Consider the following 19,687-nt stretch of genomic DNA (forward strand, 5'->3'; position numbering starts at 1 on the left):
TGAAGCTGCTGAACAATTGATTTGTGTTCATCCGTCCTCTCTGGAATGTAAACATTTGCCCATGTTTCGGGACCGTTTAAGATTAGGCTAAAGCTGATACAGCTGCTCAACCTTGTACAATTTAGTACCTGGAGAAATAAGTTATGTAGCTTCTGACTGAAACATTTAATATTGGTAAAAATTAAACCAATTAATGAGTAGACTTATTGCTGAACACGTCAAATAGTAAATTTTTGTCAATGACCACATATTTGATTTATTGATGGAGTATACAGTATGATCTTGACTACATGGGCTGCATGGTGGTGCAGTGGTTAGAACCGTTGCCTAGCAGCACAAAAGTTGCAGGTTCAATACTCGGCTGCGGCCTTTCTGCGTGGAGTTGCGTGTTCTCCCCATGCATGCGTGGGTTTCCTCCGGGTACTCCAGTTTCCCCCACAGATCACAACATGCCCTATAGGTTATAAATTGTAAGTCACTTTGGATAAAAGCATCTGCTAATTGAATAAACAAAAACATAAACATTTCATAACTCGGATTCCAGAAAACATGATAAAGTCTAAAAAATCTTTGTTACACACCTAAATTTATTTTATGAATGGGATTTAGATGGTGTATGTTCATTTGGCCTTACTGAGTGATTCGGCCGTTTCTTAGTATCATTTTTGGAAATTAAATGTTGAAGATTCAGTTTGATTTTTTCCTCCTGTGAATGAGTGAGATTAGGCCATTTCTCAGTGCCATGCCAAACCTCACTGTTTCCTTATCTTAACCCAAACAACGGATAGGCTGCGCGGACCTATCCACACACACAGAGTGTGGCCTGACATTTCTCCGAGTAAGATAATTAGCTGATTACTCTTGATAATCTGCTAACTATCTGATGCTTGTGCGTCTGTTGATTACCAATAAAACTTGATTATGAGAGTAAACAAAAATAATATTAAGCAGAGTGTGACCCCTGCTAGAAGGCTAAATGAACATAATTGAAATGTCAAATTTAGGAGTGATGATAAGTGTTTTGTCTTTTGAACCTAAACTAAACAAACTTTCATAATTCCAGAAATGTGCTGCTCTGTGTGGCTGCATGTTGGAGTAGCTCTGTTGACTATATGTAAGTTTAGCCTTTTCTTGGACATTTTATCTTCTAGTTTCTCAAGAATAATGGTATTTTTTTTTGTGGACATTTTACTTTTCAGCTTCTGGTGCTGTAAAGCTTGGAGGATTTTTACTGCTATTTTTTCCATTTTTTCACTTTTTGAGCATTTGTTATGATGCATAACCATTGCAACAAGCCTGTTTACAATTGTGAGCAGCTGATTAACATTGGAAAGGCTGAAATAATACCTCAACTGAAGCCACAAATCCCAAATGAGCTAAAACGCAAGAAGCGTGGGTGCAGAGCAGGAGCAAAAAGGAGACAGAGAAAGAGGGAATTCAAACCATCTCTTCCATTGATCATAATGGGCATTGTGAGATCATTGGCCAACAAGATGGAGGAACTCCAAGCCCTTTCAAGGACTCAGCCAGAGTTTCGGCAGTGCAGTGTTATGTGTTTCACTGAGACGTGGCTGCAGGACCATATATCCGATTCCAACGTCACTCTGTCAGGATTCCTGACTGTACGAGCAGACAGAGATCTGAAGAGGAGCGGGGAGAAAAAAAGGAGGTGGAGTGGCAGTGCTTGTCAACAACAGACGGTGCCATCCAGGTCATGTTTCAGTGAAATATCGTCTCTGCAGCCCAGATGTTGACCTCTTGGCAGTAAGTTGTCGCCCATATTATTTGCCAAGAGAGTTCACCAGTGTTGTCTTGGCAACCGTTTATATTCCACCTTCAGCCATAGCTGAAAATGCATGTGATGCCATCAGTTCCATTGTCACTAAGCTACAAACCCAGCACCCCAATGCATTTGTGGCTATATCTGGTGATTTTAATCATGCCTCGCTCTCTGCTACACTTCCAACATTTCAACAGTTTGTCAGCTGCTCCACCAGAGAAAACAAGGCATTAGATTTGTGTTATGGAAATGTAAAGAATGCATACATGTCCAAAACAATACCTCCTCTGGGACAATCAGATCACAAGCTTGTTTTTCTCTGTTCAGAATACAAACCACTTTTTCAGAGGCAACCCGTGACAAGAAGAACTGTGACAAAATGGTCACAAGACGCTGAAGAAGCCCTGCAGGGTTGTTTTGAGACCACAGATTAGTGGTGGTCCCCATCTTTAAGAAGGGTGACCTGAGGGTGTGTTTCAACTATAGGGGGATCACACTCCTCAGCCTCCCTGGAAAGGCCTACTCCAAGGTACTGGAGAGGACGGTCCAATCGATAGTTTAATCTCAGATTGAGGAGGAGCAATGTGGTTTTCGTCCTGGCCGTGGAACTGTGGACCAGCTCTATACCCTTGCAAGGGTGATGGAGGGGGCATGAGAGTTTGCCCAACCAATCCACATGTGTTTTGTGGATTTGGAGAAGGCTTATGACCGTGTCCCCAGGGGCACCCTGTGGGGGACGCTCCAGGAGTATGGGGTGGGTGGCTTTCTGTTAAGGGCCATTCAGTCCCTTTACCAGAGGAGCGTGAGTTTGGTCCGCATAGCCGGTAGTAGGTCGGGCCTGTTCCCGATGAGGGTTGGACTCTGCCAGGGCTGTCCTTTGTCACCAGTTCTGTTCATTACCTTTACAGACAGAATTTCTAGGTGCAGCCGTGGTGTGGAGTGTGTCAAATTTGGTGGCAGGAGAATCTCGTCTCTGCTTTTTGCTGATGATGTGGTCCTCCTAGCTACATCCAGCTCTGACCTTCAGCTCTTGCTGGTAGGTTCGCGGCCAAGTGTGAAGCAGCTGGGATGAGGCTCAGCACCTCCAAATCTGAGACCATGGTTCTCGACCAGAAAAGGGTGGGGCTGTCGGGGGAGAGGTCCTACCTCAAGTGGAGGAGTTTAAGTATCTTGGGGTCTTGTTCACGAGTGAGGGTAGGAGGGATCGGGAGATCGACAGGCGGATTGGTTCAGTGTCCGCAGTGATGCGGATGCTGAGCTGATCTGTCGTGGTGAAGAGGGAGCTGAGCCAGAAATTCAGGCTCTCGATTTATCGGTCGATCTACGTCCCAATCCTCACCTATGGTCATGAGCTTTGGGTAATGACCAAAAGAACGAGATCGTGGATACAAGCTGCCAAAATGAGTTTCCTCCGTAGGGTGGCCGGGCTCAGCCTCAGAGATAGAGTAAGGGGCTCGGACATTTGGGAGGGACTCGGAGTAGAACCGCTGCTCCTCCGGATCGAAAGGAGTCAGTTGAGGTGGTTTGGGCATCTGGTCAGGATGCCTCCTGGACGCCTCCCTGGGGAGGTGTTTCGGCCATGTCCTGACGGCAGGAGGCCCCCAGGTCGACCCAGAGCACGTTGGAGAGGTTACATGTCCAATCTGGTCCGGGAATGCCTTGGGGTCCCGCCGGAGGAGCTGGTGGAGGTGGTCGGGGAGAGGACGGTCTGGACCTCCCTAGTTGGGATGCTCCCCCTACGACCCGGACCCGTATAAGTGGAGGAAGACGATGACGACGACGAAATTGGTTTACTCTCTGCCAAGGATATGAAGAAGACATCAATGCCATGACTGGATGTGTCACTGACTATATAAACTTCTGTGTGGACAACATCATACCCACCAGAACAGTGAGATGCTTCACTAATAACAAACCCTGGATCACCAGTGAACTGAAAAATCTGCTAAATGAGAAAAAAGAGCCTTCAAGGAGGGAGATAGGGAATTATTGCTGGACACAGCCAAAGAACTGAACAAGTTCTTCAATAGGTTCAGCTCAGGAACAAACCCAGCATCCTCCTCGCCTGTCCCCAGCCAATCAGACATCCCATCCTCCTCTGATCCAACATTTTCCTGTCACACAACAGCTCTTTTGTCCTCTAACGCAGTCATGGACTCTTCTGGTTCTATGAAACTGTCTTTAACCAAGTCAGGAGATGCTGCTGCCTCATTTACCTCCCCCTCCCACCTTTCTGTCTCTAGAAGTCAGGTGAAGAGGCAGCTGGAGAGACTGAACAGGAACAAGGCTGCAGGTCCAGATGGTGTCAGCCCCAGGGTACTGAAGGCCTGTGCAGATCAGCTCTGTGGGATTCTGCAGCACCTCTTCAACCTCAGCCTGGCCCAGGAGAAGGTTCCAGTCCTGTGGAAGACATCCTGCCTTGTTCCAGTTCCAAAGAAAACTCGCCCATCAGTCAATGACGACTACAGACCGGTTGCCCTGACATCCCACATCATGAAGGTCCTGGAGAGACTCCTGTTGATCCACCTGAATAAGCAAACTAGGGCATATCAGGACCCGCTGCAGGTTGCTTATCGCCATGGAGTTGGAGTTGAAGATGCCATCATCCAGCTGCTTCAACCATACCACTGTCAACTGGACAAAGCAGGCAGCACTGGGAGGGTCATGTTCTTTGATTTCTCCAGTGCATTTAACACAATCCAGCATGATGTACTTTGCCAGAAACTCCAGAAGACACAGGTGGGGCCTCAACTATCGCCTGGATTAAAGACTACCTGACAAACAGACCACAGTTTGTGAGACTGAAGAACTGCACATCAAACCAAATGATCAGTAACATTGGAGAACCACAGGGGACTGCACTCTCACCATTCCTTTTCACCCTGTACACCTCAGCCTTCCAGTAAAAATCAGAGACCTGTCATCTACAGAAATACTCAGATGACTGCAGTCGCCGGGTGTATCAGAGATGGACAGGAAGCTGAGTACAGAGAGCTGATGGAGCGCTTTGTGGCATAGTGTGGAAACAATCGTCTGACCTTGAACGTGAACAAAACAATGGAGATGATTTTAGACTTCAGAAGAAACAGGGTGGATTCAAACACTGTTTCCATCATGGGAGAAGAAGTGGAGGTGGTATCTTTACACTGACTATGGCATTTTGTTAGTTGTTTTCTCTTGTTTTGTTTTGATGTTTTATGGACACTGTGCTGGGCGACTCTGCCCCCTGCTGATGTAAACTGGTACTTGCAAGTTCCTTGGGATGGGTATTTTTCACATGTTACGTGAGGTCCAACTTTTGCATCAGGTTGGCGCAATGCTTGCTGGTATCGGACCTGTTTTGTTTATCTTTTGTTTCTGGTGAGCCATGAGTTGTCTCATGCCTCAAGCGGAGGGAAGGCTGATAACGATTTCCACACATTATTACACTGCCTGCATGGAAATACTTTATATATTGGATGATAAGGATTTTTGCTGAAAACAATTAAAAATCGACAGTGATCTTCCAGAATTTTTTTGTGCTTTTTCGCCCACAGGTCGTGAAACCAGGAAATTGGGTTCTGATGAAGATGCTGAAGCAAGACAATTGGGGCAGCCAGAGAAGGTCCATTCGAAGTACTCCTCATCACTCCCACTGCTGTGAAGATTGCTGAGAGGCCATCTTGGATCCATCTAACCCACTGCAAGCTCATTGATGTCAACTGACTGCCTTTAGGGCACAACGAAGTCCGGCTTCACAGGCGTGTTGGCAAAAATAGATGTTCATGTCTCAACCCCGGTGAAGATAAGATCAAGATAAAGATAAGATAAAGATCTGCTTCAAGCTTGCTGCGTTCACCACATTGCTGATGTTGGTGCATGTTCATGGCTTGCATTTGGGCTGCCGTTCAAAACTATGACAGCAAGCTAATATTACAAGATGGCAAACAACCACACTTCCTCTATAAATAAAGAAATATTACATGCAGTAAGTGCTCCCAACCGTAAAACACCCAACAGTGCTAGCACCAGCTGCGATGGTGTATTAAATTACTTATCAGCTTACTGTGTATGACTCATCTTTGCTTGTCATCTAGAATCTTCTGGTGCTGATTCATAAATAACAACCCATGAAACCCATGGAATGATAGCAAAAATGCAATTCATTGCTCAGAAAAATGGTTTGCACTAACCAAATTTAACCACAGGATGCTATTCTTACTTCATTATTACATATTGCACCTTTAAACCATCACAGTGTTTGCTAATGGCAATTAACTGTGTTGGCCATCTTGAATTGGTTTGACAAAATTTAATCAGTTAATTGATTACCTTCGGATATATTTTCATTACAATTCATCCGGGGAGTCGACGCGACACACACACACACACACACACACACACACACACACACACACACACACACACACACACACACACACACACACACACACACACACACACAGAGGCACACACACATAATTAGGGAAAAACCTTCTTATTCGCCTTTTGAATGTTGGTGCTAATGGAAAAACTGTTTGATTTGCAGTTCATAGCAAATACTGCAAATAGTGGGAAGTCAAACAACTCAATTTGAAGGACTTCAACCAACTGAGCCTAAGCAGGAATCAGGATAATGCTGGGATAGCCCAATCCCAACAAACACAAAGGACAATACACAAATCCTATTCATTACAAATATTCTAAACTATAATGTGCCTTAGATTTAAGATCATGTTCCAATTTATATTTAATAGCAGAGTGTACTTCTAATTCAAGGTCTAGTTCAATACTATTGACTACTCAAAATAGAATTTACAGCATGATACTAATAGCATCTTGATTCAAGGGAGGTAGGCTCCAGTGCATTGGGTCTGTTAAATAGATAATGCCTTAAAACTTCAGCAAATACAACAGGACTATATCAATCTGTGGGGGGAATTTTCTATTAAAAATTTTAACATCTTGGAGAATTAGTACCAAAACAAGCACTTGCAGGAGAAAATACTATATTTTGAATATTACTGATGTGAAAAAGTACACAGATAAGAAATAAACAATTTCTAAGCAAACTGAGCACTCAGCAGCACATTGCCTACTAACACACAAAGAGCATTTCAAAATAAAACGTTGGTTCGGCTTCTGAATATTAAGATTGATTTCATAACATAAAAAGAAGTGATTTGAGGAGTGTAAAGTAGGACACTGCCATCAGAAGCTGGTAAAGCTTACTGTCTGGTAAAGATGACAAGGATGACACGCCAGGAGTGAATCATGTAGAAGCACAAAAGCACAGCAGCAGAGCACCCCTGACAGAGTTTAAAGAGTTTGACAGCAAACACAGGGAACTTCTGCATCTACTGTGATATCTGGGCTGAAGGCTGGCTGACAAACACAGCGTGATTTACAGTTTAGCTATTAATCAAACAGCTCAAAATGAGAGACGTGGACCTTCATGGGTCAGTGAGCCATCACAAAACAGGACTGACAATTTTCAATAATTCGTGGTCTTTTTTAAAATGCTCTTTACTTTGTTTTAATCACATTCACTTTAAATAAAATTAATCACATCTGTCAAAAGTTACATAAGGTTGGTAGTGAAATATACTTAACAAAGTTCACTGATCTAGTCCCCGACTGACCTGGTTTGGTCTACAGAATACTTATTGTTCTTAAAATGCAGCAACATTATGGGTTGCAATTACATTTCTTTAGTATTCAGTTAAAGGTGCAATGTGTAAGAATGAAGACTGACATCCTGTGGTCAAATTTGGTTACTGCAGTCAATTTTTTTCAGCAAAAAAATACTTTCTCATTCAATTCAATTCAATTCAATAATACTTTATTAATGACAGAGGGAAATTATTACTGTTGCATGAGTTTCATGGCTGTAGCCAGTTATGGATCAGCACCAGACGATTCTGGATGACAAGTAAAGATGAGTCATACACAGTAAGTAGATAAGATCATTGTCATATCTGGTGCTGGCACTCTTGGGTGTTTTACAGTAGGGAACACTTATTACAGTAATATTTGTCCAGCTTTGGAGGATATGTTGTTTTGAGTCCTGCTGTTAGCTTGCTGCTATAGTTCTGAACTCTCATTAAAGGAAGTAAAACGCCACGATTGACTCATTATTCACTTCACACATACATTTCACTGTAATATGAAATTGTTGGTAATTGAAGAAGTAGCTTGTGATATTTTTAGAGCTGACTATTGGCTTCTAATTCATAGTTAGCGTCATTAGCTCAACATTAGCCTCTAGCCTGCTTCACCCAATATTCAAAGTACAACATAAGCTGTCTTTGCAGGACCATAGCATTTGCAAAACGGGATTTTCCGCGGCTCCCTGGGGAGGATTTCGGCATTTATAGTGGCAAAGCTGAAGCTAGAATAAACTGCCAACAGGCACCTCTCAAACCAAGACGGGATAAAGGGAGGTCGCCCCCCCCCCGCATGTGACTTACAGGGTCGCGCATTCAGCGTCAGATGGAAGACAAATCAGGTGATGAAATTTGTTTTTCAGGACCTTTAGCTTTGATGTGACCTGCTTTTTGTACTGCTCCATGCCCCGCTCAGCCAGTGTTTTCAACCCTCTGCCGAACAGCTGGCTGTCTCTCACCGTCCTCGTAAAAAGGCGACTAATCTGTTCATCCGCTTGCATGGCCAGAAGCTCCATGGTCTCTGCGTCCATCCAGTTTGCCATGTTGTAGGTGGTTGAAAGATACTAGTGAGAGGCCATGTTTATCTGTGTTTATATCCCTTCCGGTTGGCACTTGGCACGCAGTACGCGATCCCCCTCTTTTGCGGGTGGGTGGGGTGGGGGGTGGGGGTGTGTGTGGTGGGGGTGTTCCCACAGTCGCTCCAAAGTGATTAGCAGGGCTGGCACATGTTTAGCCGTCAGAGGCGAGGGGCTCATTTGGCAATATTACTACAAGGCTAAGCACATCAGAATCGAGTTTTATCACCTTTTCACGAGACCCACATATTCGGATTTATCACTCTGTATTGACGTGATGGTCTGTCTTATAAAAGAGGTAAAGAGATGACGTGGCTTCTTAGGGTTACAAGAAATAACTTCTGGGTCACTCCTATTTACTAGCTTTTGTTCTTTAAACAACTCTGAAGTGTTTTGCTGACTGGTGTTAAATAACAAATGCTGAAGTTGCTGCGTTAGCTTGGTGCAGATTCGACAACCTCACAAGCTCACAGATTGTAAACAGCAACTATGTCTCTCTTTTGTTTAGTTGAAAGGAGGAAAACTGACAACCCCCCAGCCAGCTGAGAATTAAATCTGTTTCAATATAACCATCCTTTCAGCGTGATTGAGACATTAGACTGTTATTATTTTGCTGTGAAATTCTTACAAATTGCTATTGTGTTTTAAATTGATGTGAAAACAAAAATAAGCAACAGAGGCGAAACCTGTGTCATGGTAAAAAAAAAATCTGAAAAAAATCCCTGACTATCTTCAAAGCCTGACAAGATGGATATTTGAAAACATATAGAAAAGAAATCATGGCCACTTCAATGCTTCTTTTATTCCATTTACAAAAGCTAAAATTGTTCAACTTTTGTGATTGAGAAAGCATTTCCAAGCACAGACAATTTTGACAAGTGCTCTCCTCTTCACTGATTGTTTTTCCTCTGGTGACACCGAGTATTGTGTTATTCAAAACATATTAAAAGATTTGTGAGCACACACACGCACACACACACACACACACACACACACACACACACACACACACACACACACACACACACACACACACACACACACACACACACACAGCCATTTACTACAACAAGTAGTGACAGAGGCAGTATGCTTCCTCTTCGCTCCAAAAAGCCCAGCTTATGTTTTACCGCAGCTTTTAACACACAGTTTAAAGTGGTACTTAGCTGGAAGAGTTCACCGTCCATGACTGATAGTTTAACAGCAGGAAAAAAGCAAAACAGTCCCACACAACTAGCAGAAAGCAGCAGCTGGTGAGGATGCTACCATTCAGCTCATTTGAAAAGGAGAGAAATTAGTCAGAACCAAACATGTAAACAACACAAAGTGGAGATGTGAATTTGTGTTTCAATCCCTGTTTAATAAAAAAAAAAAGACACCACAATGGTGCATTCCAGTGGAGTGGTGGTGAGCTGTGTGATGGTGGGCTGTGTGATGGTGAGCTGCGTGATGGTGGGCTGTGTGATGGTGGGCTGTGTGGTGGTTAGCTGAGTGGTGGTGAGCTGAGTGGTGGTGAGCTGTGTGATGGTGAGCTGTGAGATGGTGAGCTGAGTGGTGGTGAGCTGTGTGGTGGTGAGCTATATGATGGTGAGCTGCGTGATGGTGAGCTGTGTGGTGGTGAGCTGAGTGGTGGTGAGCTGAGTGGTGGTGAGCTGTGTGATGGTGAGCTGTGAGATGGTGAGCTGAGTGGTGGTGAGCTGTGTGGTGGTGAGGTGTGTGGTGGTGAGCTATATGATGGTGAGCTGAGTGGTGGTGAGCTGAGTGGTGGTGAGCTGTGTGATGGTGAGCTGTGAGATGGTGAGCTGAGTGGTGGTGAGCTGTGTGGTGGTGAGCTATATGATGGTGAGCTGCGTGATGGTGGGCTGTGTGGTGGTGAGCAGAGTGGTGGTGAGCTGAGTGGTGGTGAGCTGTGTGATGGTGAGCTGTGAGATGGTGAGCTGAGTGGTGGTGAGCTGTGTGGTGGTGAGCTATATGATAGTGAGCTGAGTGGTGGTGAGCTGAGTGGTGGTGAGCTGTGTGATGGTGAGCTGTGAGATGGTGAGCTGAGTGGTGGTGAGCGGTGTGGTGGTGAGCTATATGATGGTGAGCTGCGTGATGGTGAGCTGCGTGATGGTGAGCTGTGTGGTGGTGAGCTGTGTGAAGGTGAACTGAGTGGTGGTGAGCTGCGTGATGGTGAGCTGAGTGGTGGTGAGCTGAGTGGTGGTGAGCTGCGTGATGGTGAGCTGTGTGGTGGTGAGCTGTGTGAAGGTGAGCTGAGTGATGGTGAGCTGAGTGGTGGTGAGCTGTGTGATGGTGGGCTGAGTGGTGGTGAGCTGAGTGATGGTGAGCTGAGTGATGGTGAGCTGAATGATGGTGAGCTGAGTGGTGGTGAGCTGAGTGGTGGTGAGCTGTGTGATGGTGGGCTGAGTGGTGGTGAGCTGAGTGATGGTGAGCTGAATGATGGTGAGCTGAGTGGTGGTGAGCTGAGTGGTGGTGAGCTGTGTGATGGTGGGCTGAGTGGTGGTGAGCTGAGTGGTGGTGAGCTGAGTGGTGGTGAGCTGAGTGGTGGTGAGCTGTGTGATGGTGAGCTGTGAGATGGTGTGCTGAGTGGTGGTGAGCTGTGTGAAGGTGAGCTGCGTGATGGTGAGCTGAGTGATGGTGAGCTGAGTGATGGTGAGCTGAATGATGGTGAGCTGAGTGGTGGTGAGCTGAGTGGTGGTGAGCTGTGTGATGGTGGGCTGAGTGGAGGTGAGCTGAGTGGTGGTGAGCTGAGTGGTGGTGAGCTGTGTGATGGTGAGCTGTGAGATGGTGAGCTGTGCAGCACTGACCAAATGAAATTTCTTGTCAACAACAGTAGAATTGGCCTCTCCTCCATTAGTGAAGATCATGGGAGTAGAAAAAGGAAGGGCTACGTCCATTTGTGTAACACGGAGAAAGAATGAGTGACACGGAGGAAGAGGGGAGACATGAGTATAAAAAGAGAATCAGACAGAAATGATGGAGACAAACAGATCTAAACAAATGGAGTCTAAGTAGGGGGGACGTTGTATGGTGGCAGCTCAGCTGTGTCCTCTTCCTCTGTTTTACGTATTTTTATTCTTTGACGTTCTGCCTTTGAGTCTGTGCTTGTGTCACATTAAAATCATCCATTTGAGAATCTGAGACAAGCCTTTGATGTTCTTTGTGCATATGCAAACAGAGGAGTGGAGCACTCCTTTGACAATAGCCAACTGTACTTACATACATTATTTTTTTTTCTGTATTCTAGGTTTTTGGCCTACTAGGGACAACGTTATCATCAGAGAGAGCAACAAAAACCAGTAAATCATTTAATTCACCTTTTCATATTTCATCCCTGAATACATTAAATGAAATAGTTTCACCTCCTTTCACTCTAAAGCACACGGTAAAACTATTCTCTACAGTCTGTTGCTGTTTTCTTTTAACTGATCCAAAAGGTGGATAAAATAACGGAAAAAACATGCACATGTATAAATTTCAAATATTAAAATGTATAAAAAAAATCTTGTGAGTGTGTGCAGACTAGAGATAAATGCTAAGTAGACCTATCTAATCTCTTGATTGATTGAAAATGAGTATTTAGGGGAGGTCTGTGCGCCAAAAAAAAACTTGAAGTCCTTGTTAATGAGCACATTCTTAAGCTGTGAAGCAATACAAAGCTTTTATCCTATTTGATTAGATCTGCAGGGTGACAATTATCCTGTAATGGTTCATAAAAGCCACAATTTAGCTTGTTAGCAGCTTTCAAAAGCTTCACTACAACTAAAAACCAGAAGGTTTCAGCCTGAATGTATGTGATGTCATTATGGAAGCTCAGAAATGTGTCTCAGAGGGGAAACCGCTAAAGCCACATCGGGTCTGGATTGTTGTCATAAATTTCTGTCTTAATTATGTTCTGGTCACTTAAGTCACCTGCTGCAGCGGCATCCTAGTGCATGTCTCATGCAGTTTTAAAACAAGCTCTGTCATTATTTCTATACTTTAGTAAAATAATTTAGCTTTTTGAATAATTTTATTAATTTTTAGCAAGATGTGTGGGAAAAAATTGACTTCATTTCATAAATATGACATTGTCCTTTGGTAAAAATTGTGCTGAGAGCATGACATAATGCCTTTGTATTTTATATTTATACAGCTTTACAACAGGTCGCCACAGCTGTGTTCAGTGCGTTGAAACCTTGACCTAATGAGTCAAAGTAGTATTTGTACAGGATGATCCCAATCTTTATGTTATTATGCTGAAAACATCCTAATTATGCAGAGTTGTTGAAACAAGTGTGTGTCACAATTTGCAGAACAACTGAAGCTCCTTGTGCAGGATGAAGTGGACAATTTGAGGCAGATGCTCAGCACAGATAAAACCTGAGTTACAGCCTGTTGGGTGGACTGGTGGGCCAAGGTAAAGAGCTTGTCGTGTTGGTGTTCCAGTGCACAAACTCGGAGAATCGGGGCTATTGAGGTCGTGCTGGAGGCATTGATTTTGTGCAGAGCCACATCCACCCAGCTGGAAAGCTGAGGATCACCAGCAACACCAGTAACCATTTTACACCTGGTGGTTTCACAGACGTTCTCGACTGACAGCTGGGTTGAGCGGATAAAGTGCTGCTACAGATGGAAACAGAAAGGTTCAACAGAATCCCCCAATGTTCCACCCAACCACCACGATGTTTGACCCAGTGGTTAATAAACTTTAATTTTTTCTGACAAATTCCAAACATGACTTGTTATTGCTTTATATGGACTAAGAAAACAACCGTTTGTCTTTTGTTTACAAGTTCTTTATGCTCATTCATCAGCTCCACCTGCAGCTCTGTCGTTCCATTTTTAATTCTAAGCTTGTTCCCCGTGCATCAAACTGCCAGGCCAGGGTTTTCGTTGATTTTGATGATGCATGAACTCAATCAGCCACTAGAATCACTGTGACGTTGTTAGAGTGTGATGACTAAGCCCAGCAGGCATGTGTACAGTACCTGTTTCTTGCAGGGCCATGCTGAATTCAGAAAACCTCATAGCTACAATACAAAGCAAAGAGTTTATTTTGACATTTTGGTTGCATTTGATGACATCTACTCTCATTTCGAAGCCTTTTTAAGCACAGACAACATAAACTTATAAACTAAACTCCTTGCATGGGCAACAGCCTTTAGGTAACAGGTCCCAGATTAGCTTCTTCTGTGCCCTTAGATGATTTTTAAACCAGATATATCTATAGGAGTGTGATGTATAATCACAATCATTTCACAAGTTTCAATAGATCTAACTGTCAATTAAATAACACTTCTGCAGTTCACCATGGCACACTCCTGAGCCAAATCCTGACTTATGACAGACAATTCTGGCATAACCAGATTTAGTTGGGTTTTGATGTCCACCCACCTAACCACAGGCTCTCAATGGGGTTAAGGTCAGGGGGCTTTATGGGCCATGAACCACAATTGTTGGTTTTCTTTCCTGAGCCACTTAGTTGTCAATTGAGACCCATATAAGGGATCCACATTGCAGGAAAATGTATTGTTCATCACCAAACTGCTCTTGTATGGTTGGAAGTTGCTTTCAGATGATGTTCAGCCACATTTTTTTATTCCTGCTCATGTTCTGAGGCCAAAGAGTAAGTGTGTCCACTACCTTTGACTGAGAAGCAACCCCACACATCAATGTCCCAGGATGCTTTACTGCTGGCGTACCACGGTACTAATGGTAGTGTTATCCTATTCATTATTGAGAACACCTTTTATCAGAAGGCTCCAAACAATCTGAAATTGGATTGATCAGAGAACCGGGTTTTCCCTCAGCAGTCTAACCCATGGACCTTATCAGATTATCTGAGGTTTACTTGGAGAGGTATTACTTTTTCGCTGCCTTTCTGTCACCATACCATTTTCTCAAACTCACCCCCTCAACTTGTCCGCATATTCACTAAAATCTGCTTGCTGTAGAACCAAAGCAGGCTGGTGGTGCCTAAACAAGATGTTCTTGGGTGCCATGAAGCCTTTTGAAATTAGGCTGATTTATTTAATAATTTATTCCATTAAAGCTCAGCTGTAAAAGTTTGTTCAGGACAAGTATCCATTTCTGGTTCAAATACATCACTTTCATGATGCACATTTGCAGTCCTGGACTTATTTTCACACAAAACCTAAAAAAAACCTTTTGCCCCCTTTCAAAATAAGTGCTTTCTTAGCATCAAAATGTGTCTTTAAAATTCACGGACATAATGTGAAATCCATGGCACATAACAAGCAGGACTAGAAAATAACATTTTTAGCCCCATTGACATGCACTCATTTTTCCTCATAGTCAGAAGGTAGATGGGTGTGACTTAGGCTCCTAGTGGGGGGTAGGTGGGAGCGGCCAGAAACTGCTTTATTGATTTATTTTGTTAAAGTGACAGAGCTCTGAAACGGCTCATTCTGGAACGTACTGAAAATCTATAAAATAAAACTACAAAATTTCATGTGAGAGGGATTTTGTGCAAATAACTTCTTAAACATGTATTGTTTAGACCATAGAATGATTAAAATGTAAAGAATAATGTCATAACATGTCTCCTTTAATTCAATATTTTACTAAAGGGTTTGATTAATTCTCGAATAATTTCCCCAAGAAGGCATGAATCCAATGTGATGGTGCTGTCAACTCCTCCACAAACCTCCACTAAAGCCTTCAGCACAAAGGTATGAGGAACTGTTCAGGCACAAAACCCATTGATCTAAAAGAAAACGAACACGTCTAAATCAAAACATGTTCAGCTTACTTGTACAGGGTAAAAATCTCCACCAAAAAAGGCTTAACATGCTAAATTAGAGAAAAATATATCAACATTGTGTCAAAACAAGTCCTTCTGAATGACTTTTAGATCAGAGGACTGCTTCTGTGACTCGCAGTAGTCACAACAAGATTAAATAAACACTTCTATGGCTGTGAAATGATATCTCATATCTGTACTTGCTTTCTGATGGGTCGTAAAACTCTTTTCGCACCACTGTCTGGACGTTTTTTTCTGTCTAGATTTTGTGTTGTGTTTCAGCACTTCTTCTATTATTTCCCCAAGAACACTGATCAAACGACAATAAATAATTGCGCAGAGTTTCACGGATGCACCCGTAGTTTGGCTTTTGATGTTTTGGCCTCTTTTGAACTCAGAAAGCTTAGAAAACTATAAAAGGGCTGAGTCAGAGACCCTTTTTTAAGAGCTGTGCCATGCTACTTGGTATTCAAGGTACCATTACTAACCCGCTCAGCTCTCCTTGTAATTATGATGTCATTACCTCCAAGCAAAAATTATTTTTCAGGTGGTGTTTTCATCCAGTACACACACAAATAAAGACTTAAAAAGCAGACATACACACACACACACACACACGCACACACACGCACACAGACTCTGCAACCTCAGCAGATAACAGATTTACAAAGCTGTTGGAAAAGAAATAGGAAAGGAACTCTACCAGTGATTTGTGAGTTGCTGGACTAGATTTAGCTTGGTTGCAGTGCACAAACCTTTCACTGACACCAGCAACACTTCCAGCCTTCTGTTGCTTCACCCCTCCATTTAGCCACAAAGCAGGTAGAATGACAACTTACGGATAAGAGGCACACTGGCATTAGCTGATCCTAGCTTGTTTGTGGCGACGCATGTATAGTTCCCGTAACGATCCTCTGTCATGTTGTTCACCGTGAGAAATGATCTGGTGCTGAGGTTCTTGATGTCGATGCCCTGGCCTTTCACAATCCTGGAAAGAACAACACAAACAAAGGCTTTGATTTCTCACCTGCGCCCAACGTGTCACGGGAGAAGTGGCGTGAGTCAAGGAGGGAGCAAATGTCATCTTAAGTGGATTTTCATTATTACAGTACTGCATCACCCTCTTCAGCTGATCTATTTATCCCCTGGTGTGTGATGTCTGCTCTGGAGAGATGCTTTGAGGGACGTTGATGAGAGAGAAGTGACCCAGAGGTGAAGCAGCTGGCTTGTCACTTGACATGCTCTACTCTGTTTGGTTGCAGGTGTGCACAATTATAACAGCTCTATTTAAAGTGGTACATGATATGTGTGCAGTGAAATCAATAAATGCCTTTGTTTACTTTAGTTAAGGTGATGGTTTTCGTGAAAACAACAACAACAAAGGACTCTGTAAAGCCATATGCTAGGAATGGTGTGAAATTGTTAGGGTTTATTATGGTCTGTGGTTTACACGTTGGTTTGAAATATGGATACATGGACAACAAAATACTAGAAGACCAAGAAATGTTTCTATTTTGGCTCCACTCTGGCCTTTGGTGATTTATGATTGAGCTTGAGGTGTTTTGACAGGCGCTCTAAGCTGAAACCATGTATGTTACTTATTTGTAAGAAAATAACCTCAAACCTCTTCCTAAACATTACCGATTCCTATTTTACTCCTTGCTCCTACCTCTTAAACCTACCTATTTGTTTGGACTGTGCACCAAAGATAAGATATTTAATATGGAAGAAAAACACCAAGTTGTAGTTGCAACAATAGAAAGAGGTTTCCAACTGTCGGGATGCCAGGTTTGCTGTCGATACGTGAAATAACCATCCAGCCCCATGTCCAGTGACGAATTGTACAGGGAAATCACTAATTTCTACTGATGAGTTTATTTTATGGGAGGAGTTTGGAGTAGATCTGCTGCTCTAGCCAGCCGATCAGACTGTTTACCATATTTGACAGTGTGCAACGGTGCCCTCTATTGTCTAGTAGATGTTAACATAAACCCAGCGTCGTGCCCATCAAAATAAAAATTAGATTATTTTTTAAATAAAATATAACTTTTAAACGAAATACTGTAACTTCATTCTGCACACCTCTAAATATCCCATGGAGGTATTATATTTGAAAATATATAACTTTTTATTAAATTGTTCCATATTCAGCCTTTAAGGGTTCCTGGTTGTTTTGTGGTTCAGAGGTGAGAGGGTGAAATAGTAGGGCTGTGTTGACCTTGCAAAGAGTTTTACAACATAAGCATTTCCTCTGGTTAAAAAAATATAATCTATAATTTAAACTATCATAATGTTTGGTTTGATAAATTCCAATGTAATGTTGTGGCTAAATTGTCTGAAATGAAAAGTCTTTGTCACCAAAAACTGCCTGTGCTTGGCTTCTGACCAAGCCCTCCAAACACACCCACATCACCCCGCTCCCCCTCCAGCTTCACTGGCTTCAAATCAGCCACAGACAACTCGTAGCCCGACTTACACATTATGTCTGTTTCTAAGTAGAGACTCTTACAGTTTATCTCGATTGCTTTATAACATTTCTTGAAACTATGCCTCGTATTCTCACAACAGAAAAACACAAATCCATAACATCCCACGCAATTTCCCAAACTTTGTATTTTCAAGTTAGGTTAAATAGTTGTGGCATTTTTGGTTGTTGTTTTTTGTTCTTTTTTACATTGCCATGAAAATAGAATAAATGTTCTAATAAAAAAAATGAAGCTCTACACTCAAAACCGTTCACTCTTGCTCAAAACCCAAACGTTACCCACAGACATCACACACAAGGCCTCAAAAACATACACTACAACATAGTCTCCCACATTGGTGCAATAAATGAAAAACAGTTTTTGCAATTGTGGCTCCTCCCGACAAAACCCTTTTTACATGATGAACACAAAAGACACAACCAATGTAAATACAGCTGAGCTGAGAATAAAACAGGCGCCTGTTAGCATTTCAGCGCATGGGACAAAACCCCATTGCGTTCATTAAACCTGGAAATAATGAAGCAGGAAGTTAAACACATCAAATAGAAACAAACCAATATTAACATCTAACATATAAAACCTAAATGAAAATTCCCACACTGTGGCGAAATGGTTGTTTGTGTGTTTTGCATCGTCACACTCCAACATCTGACTAGTCAATGCTTCCTCTGTCATGGTGAAAGAAACCTCCCCACCCCTCCAGACAGACACATAAACACTCGCCCACCTCCATTCAAGAATGAAAGCTGTGACACAACGAGAGAAAGATTTACTTGTCAGAACTGTCACACTACATCTGATAGGGACGAGCTAGAGGGAGAGCTGCGTTAATGTTCATGGCTGCATCAACACAGAGCAAAAAGCAACTTTCATTCCATGCGCAGTGAACGGGCAGCAAGGAAAATGCTAATGCCATAACGAAGCTAAACACGCTCTGAGCTGAAATCTTAACACCAATATTCTGTTCATGGTGATGAGCAGATGAAAAAAAATCACAATTTAGCCAACTAAAAGTCACAGAAGGAATGAGTTCTTGAATTAAGTAAAGACTACAATCATGCCAACCAGCCTCCTTAGCTGTTTGAATAAATTGAATCCACCCCATAATTACAATTAGCACAGTGTGAGCTGATGATTGAAATTGTGCTCACCAGGAGTGGGTAAATGATGGGTAATAGGGGTAATTTGGTTTTTAAATTCAAGAACTGACACTTGAATCTAGTCTGATTGATGTATGTGTCACAAATGATTTAAGCCAGTTGCCAGCAAACATTTTATTAGGCCTCAAGGTGAGAAAAAAAGCCACAAATGACTCTCGCCAGAAGATTTTTGTGGACCTTCCCTGCAGCCTGGAGGAATGAGAAAAAACTAGTAGTGCATTATCCACAAAAAAAGTATACAAGCAAAAAAAAAAAAAACTGTTCTGTCTGCAACATAAATGCTAGATTTGAGCTGCATGGTCCTGAAACGTGTAGAGCAATGGCTTCTGTGAAATACTTCTGTATGGATATTTTTAAACAGCTTTCTGGGGACTTTTCAACCCGGATGAGTAGATCGTCTAACAGAAACCTCTATGCACCTGGAACTGAAAACCTATCTACAAAAATGGTCAAAGTCTGAAATGATTTGAAATTTTCCTGATCAGACTAGATTGTAAATCTGTGTGGACCAGAGGTTTTCACCTAGTGGTGTATTTGGTGTATTAATAATCAGACCAGAAAGGGTTAATAAAAGCTGTCTTTCCACTATAGGAGTTCCTGGAAATTTCTGGAAGGGAGGAAGGTGAAAGGACAATCTTGTGGTTCAGTCGTCAGCCATCGGCTCTTCCAGGACTTTGCTAAAACGTCAGACTATCGAGACCGTTTCAGTGTCACTAATCATCGCCAAAAGGCATCCACAGACCTTAGCAACATTAAAAATGTTATTCTGTCACATTCTGCTACAATTTAATTCCT

The 19,687-nt window shown here is 42.7% G+C and overlaps 1 protein-coding gene across 3 annotated transcripts in view; it reads right to left on the minus strand.

Annotated features, from left to right (window-relative positions):
* negr1 (neuronal growth regulator 1) overlaps positions 1-19,687 on the minus strand; it is a 255,629-nt gene that overhangs the window by 62,000 nt on the left and 173,942 nt on the right. For all 3 annotated transcript variants that reach the window (XM_070554179.1, XM_015970609.3, XM_015970610.3), the window contains exon 6: positions 16,086-16,234. In XM_070554179.1, coding sequence (XP_070410280.1) covers positions 16,086-16,234 — 149 coding nt within the window. The remainder of the gene's footprint in view (positions 1-16,085; positions 16,235-19,687) is intronic.

This window comes from Nothobranchius furzeri, chromosome 8 (genome assembly GCF_043380555.1).
Source record: "Nothobranchius furzeri strain GRZ-AD chromosome 8, NfurGRZ-RIMD1, whole genome shotgun sequence".
Lineage (NCBI taxonomy): Eukaryota > Metazoa > Chordata > Actinopteri > Cyprinodontiformes > Nothobranchiidae > Nothobranchius > Nothobranchius furzeri.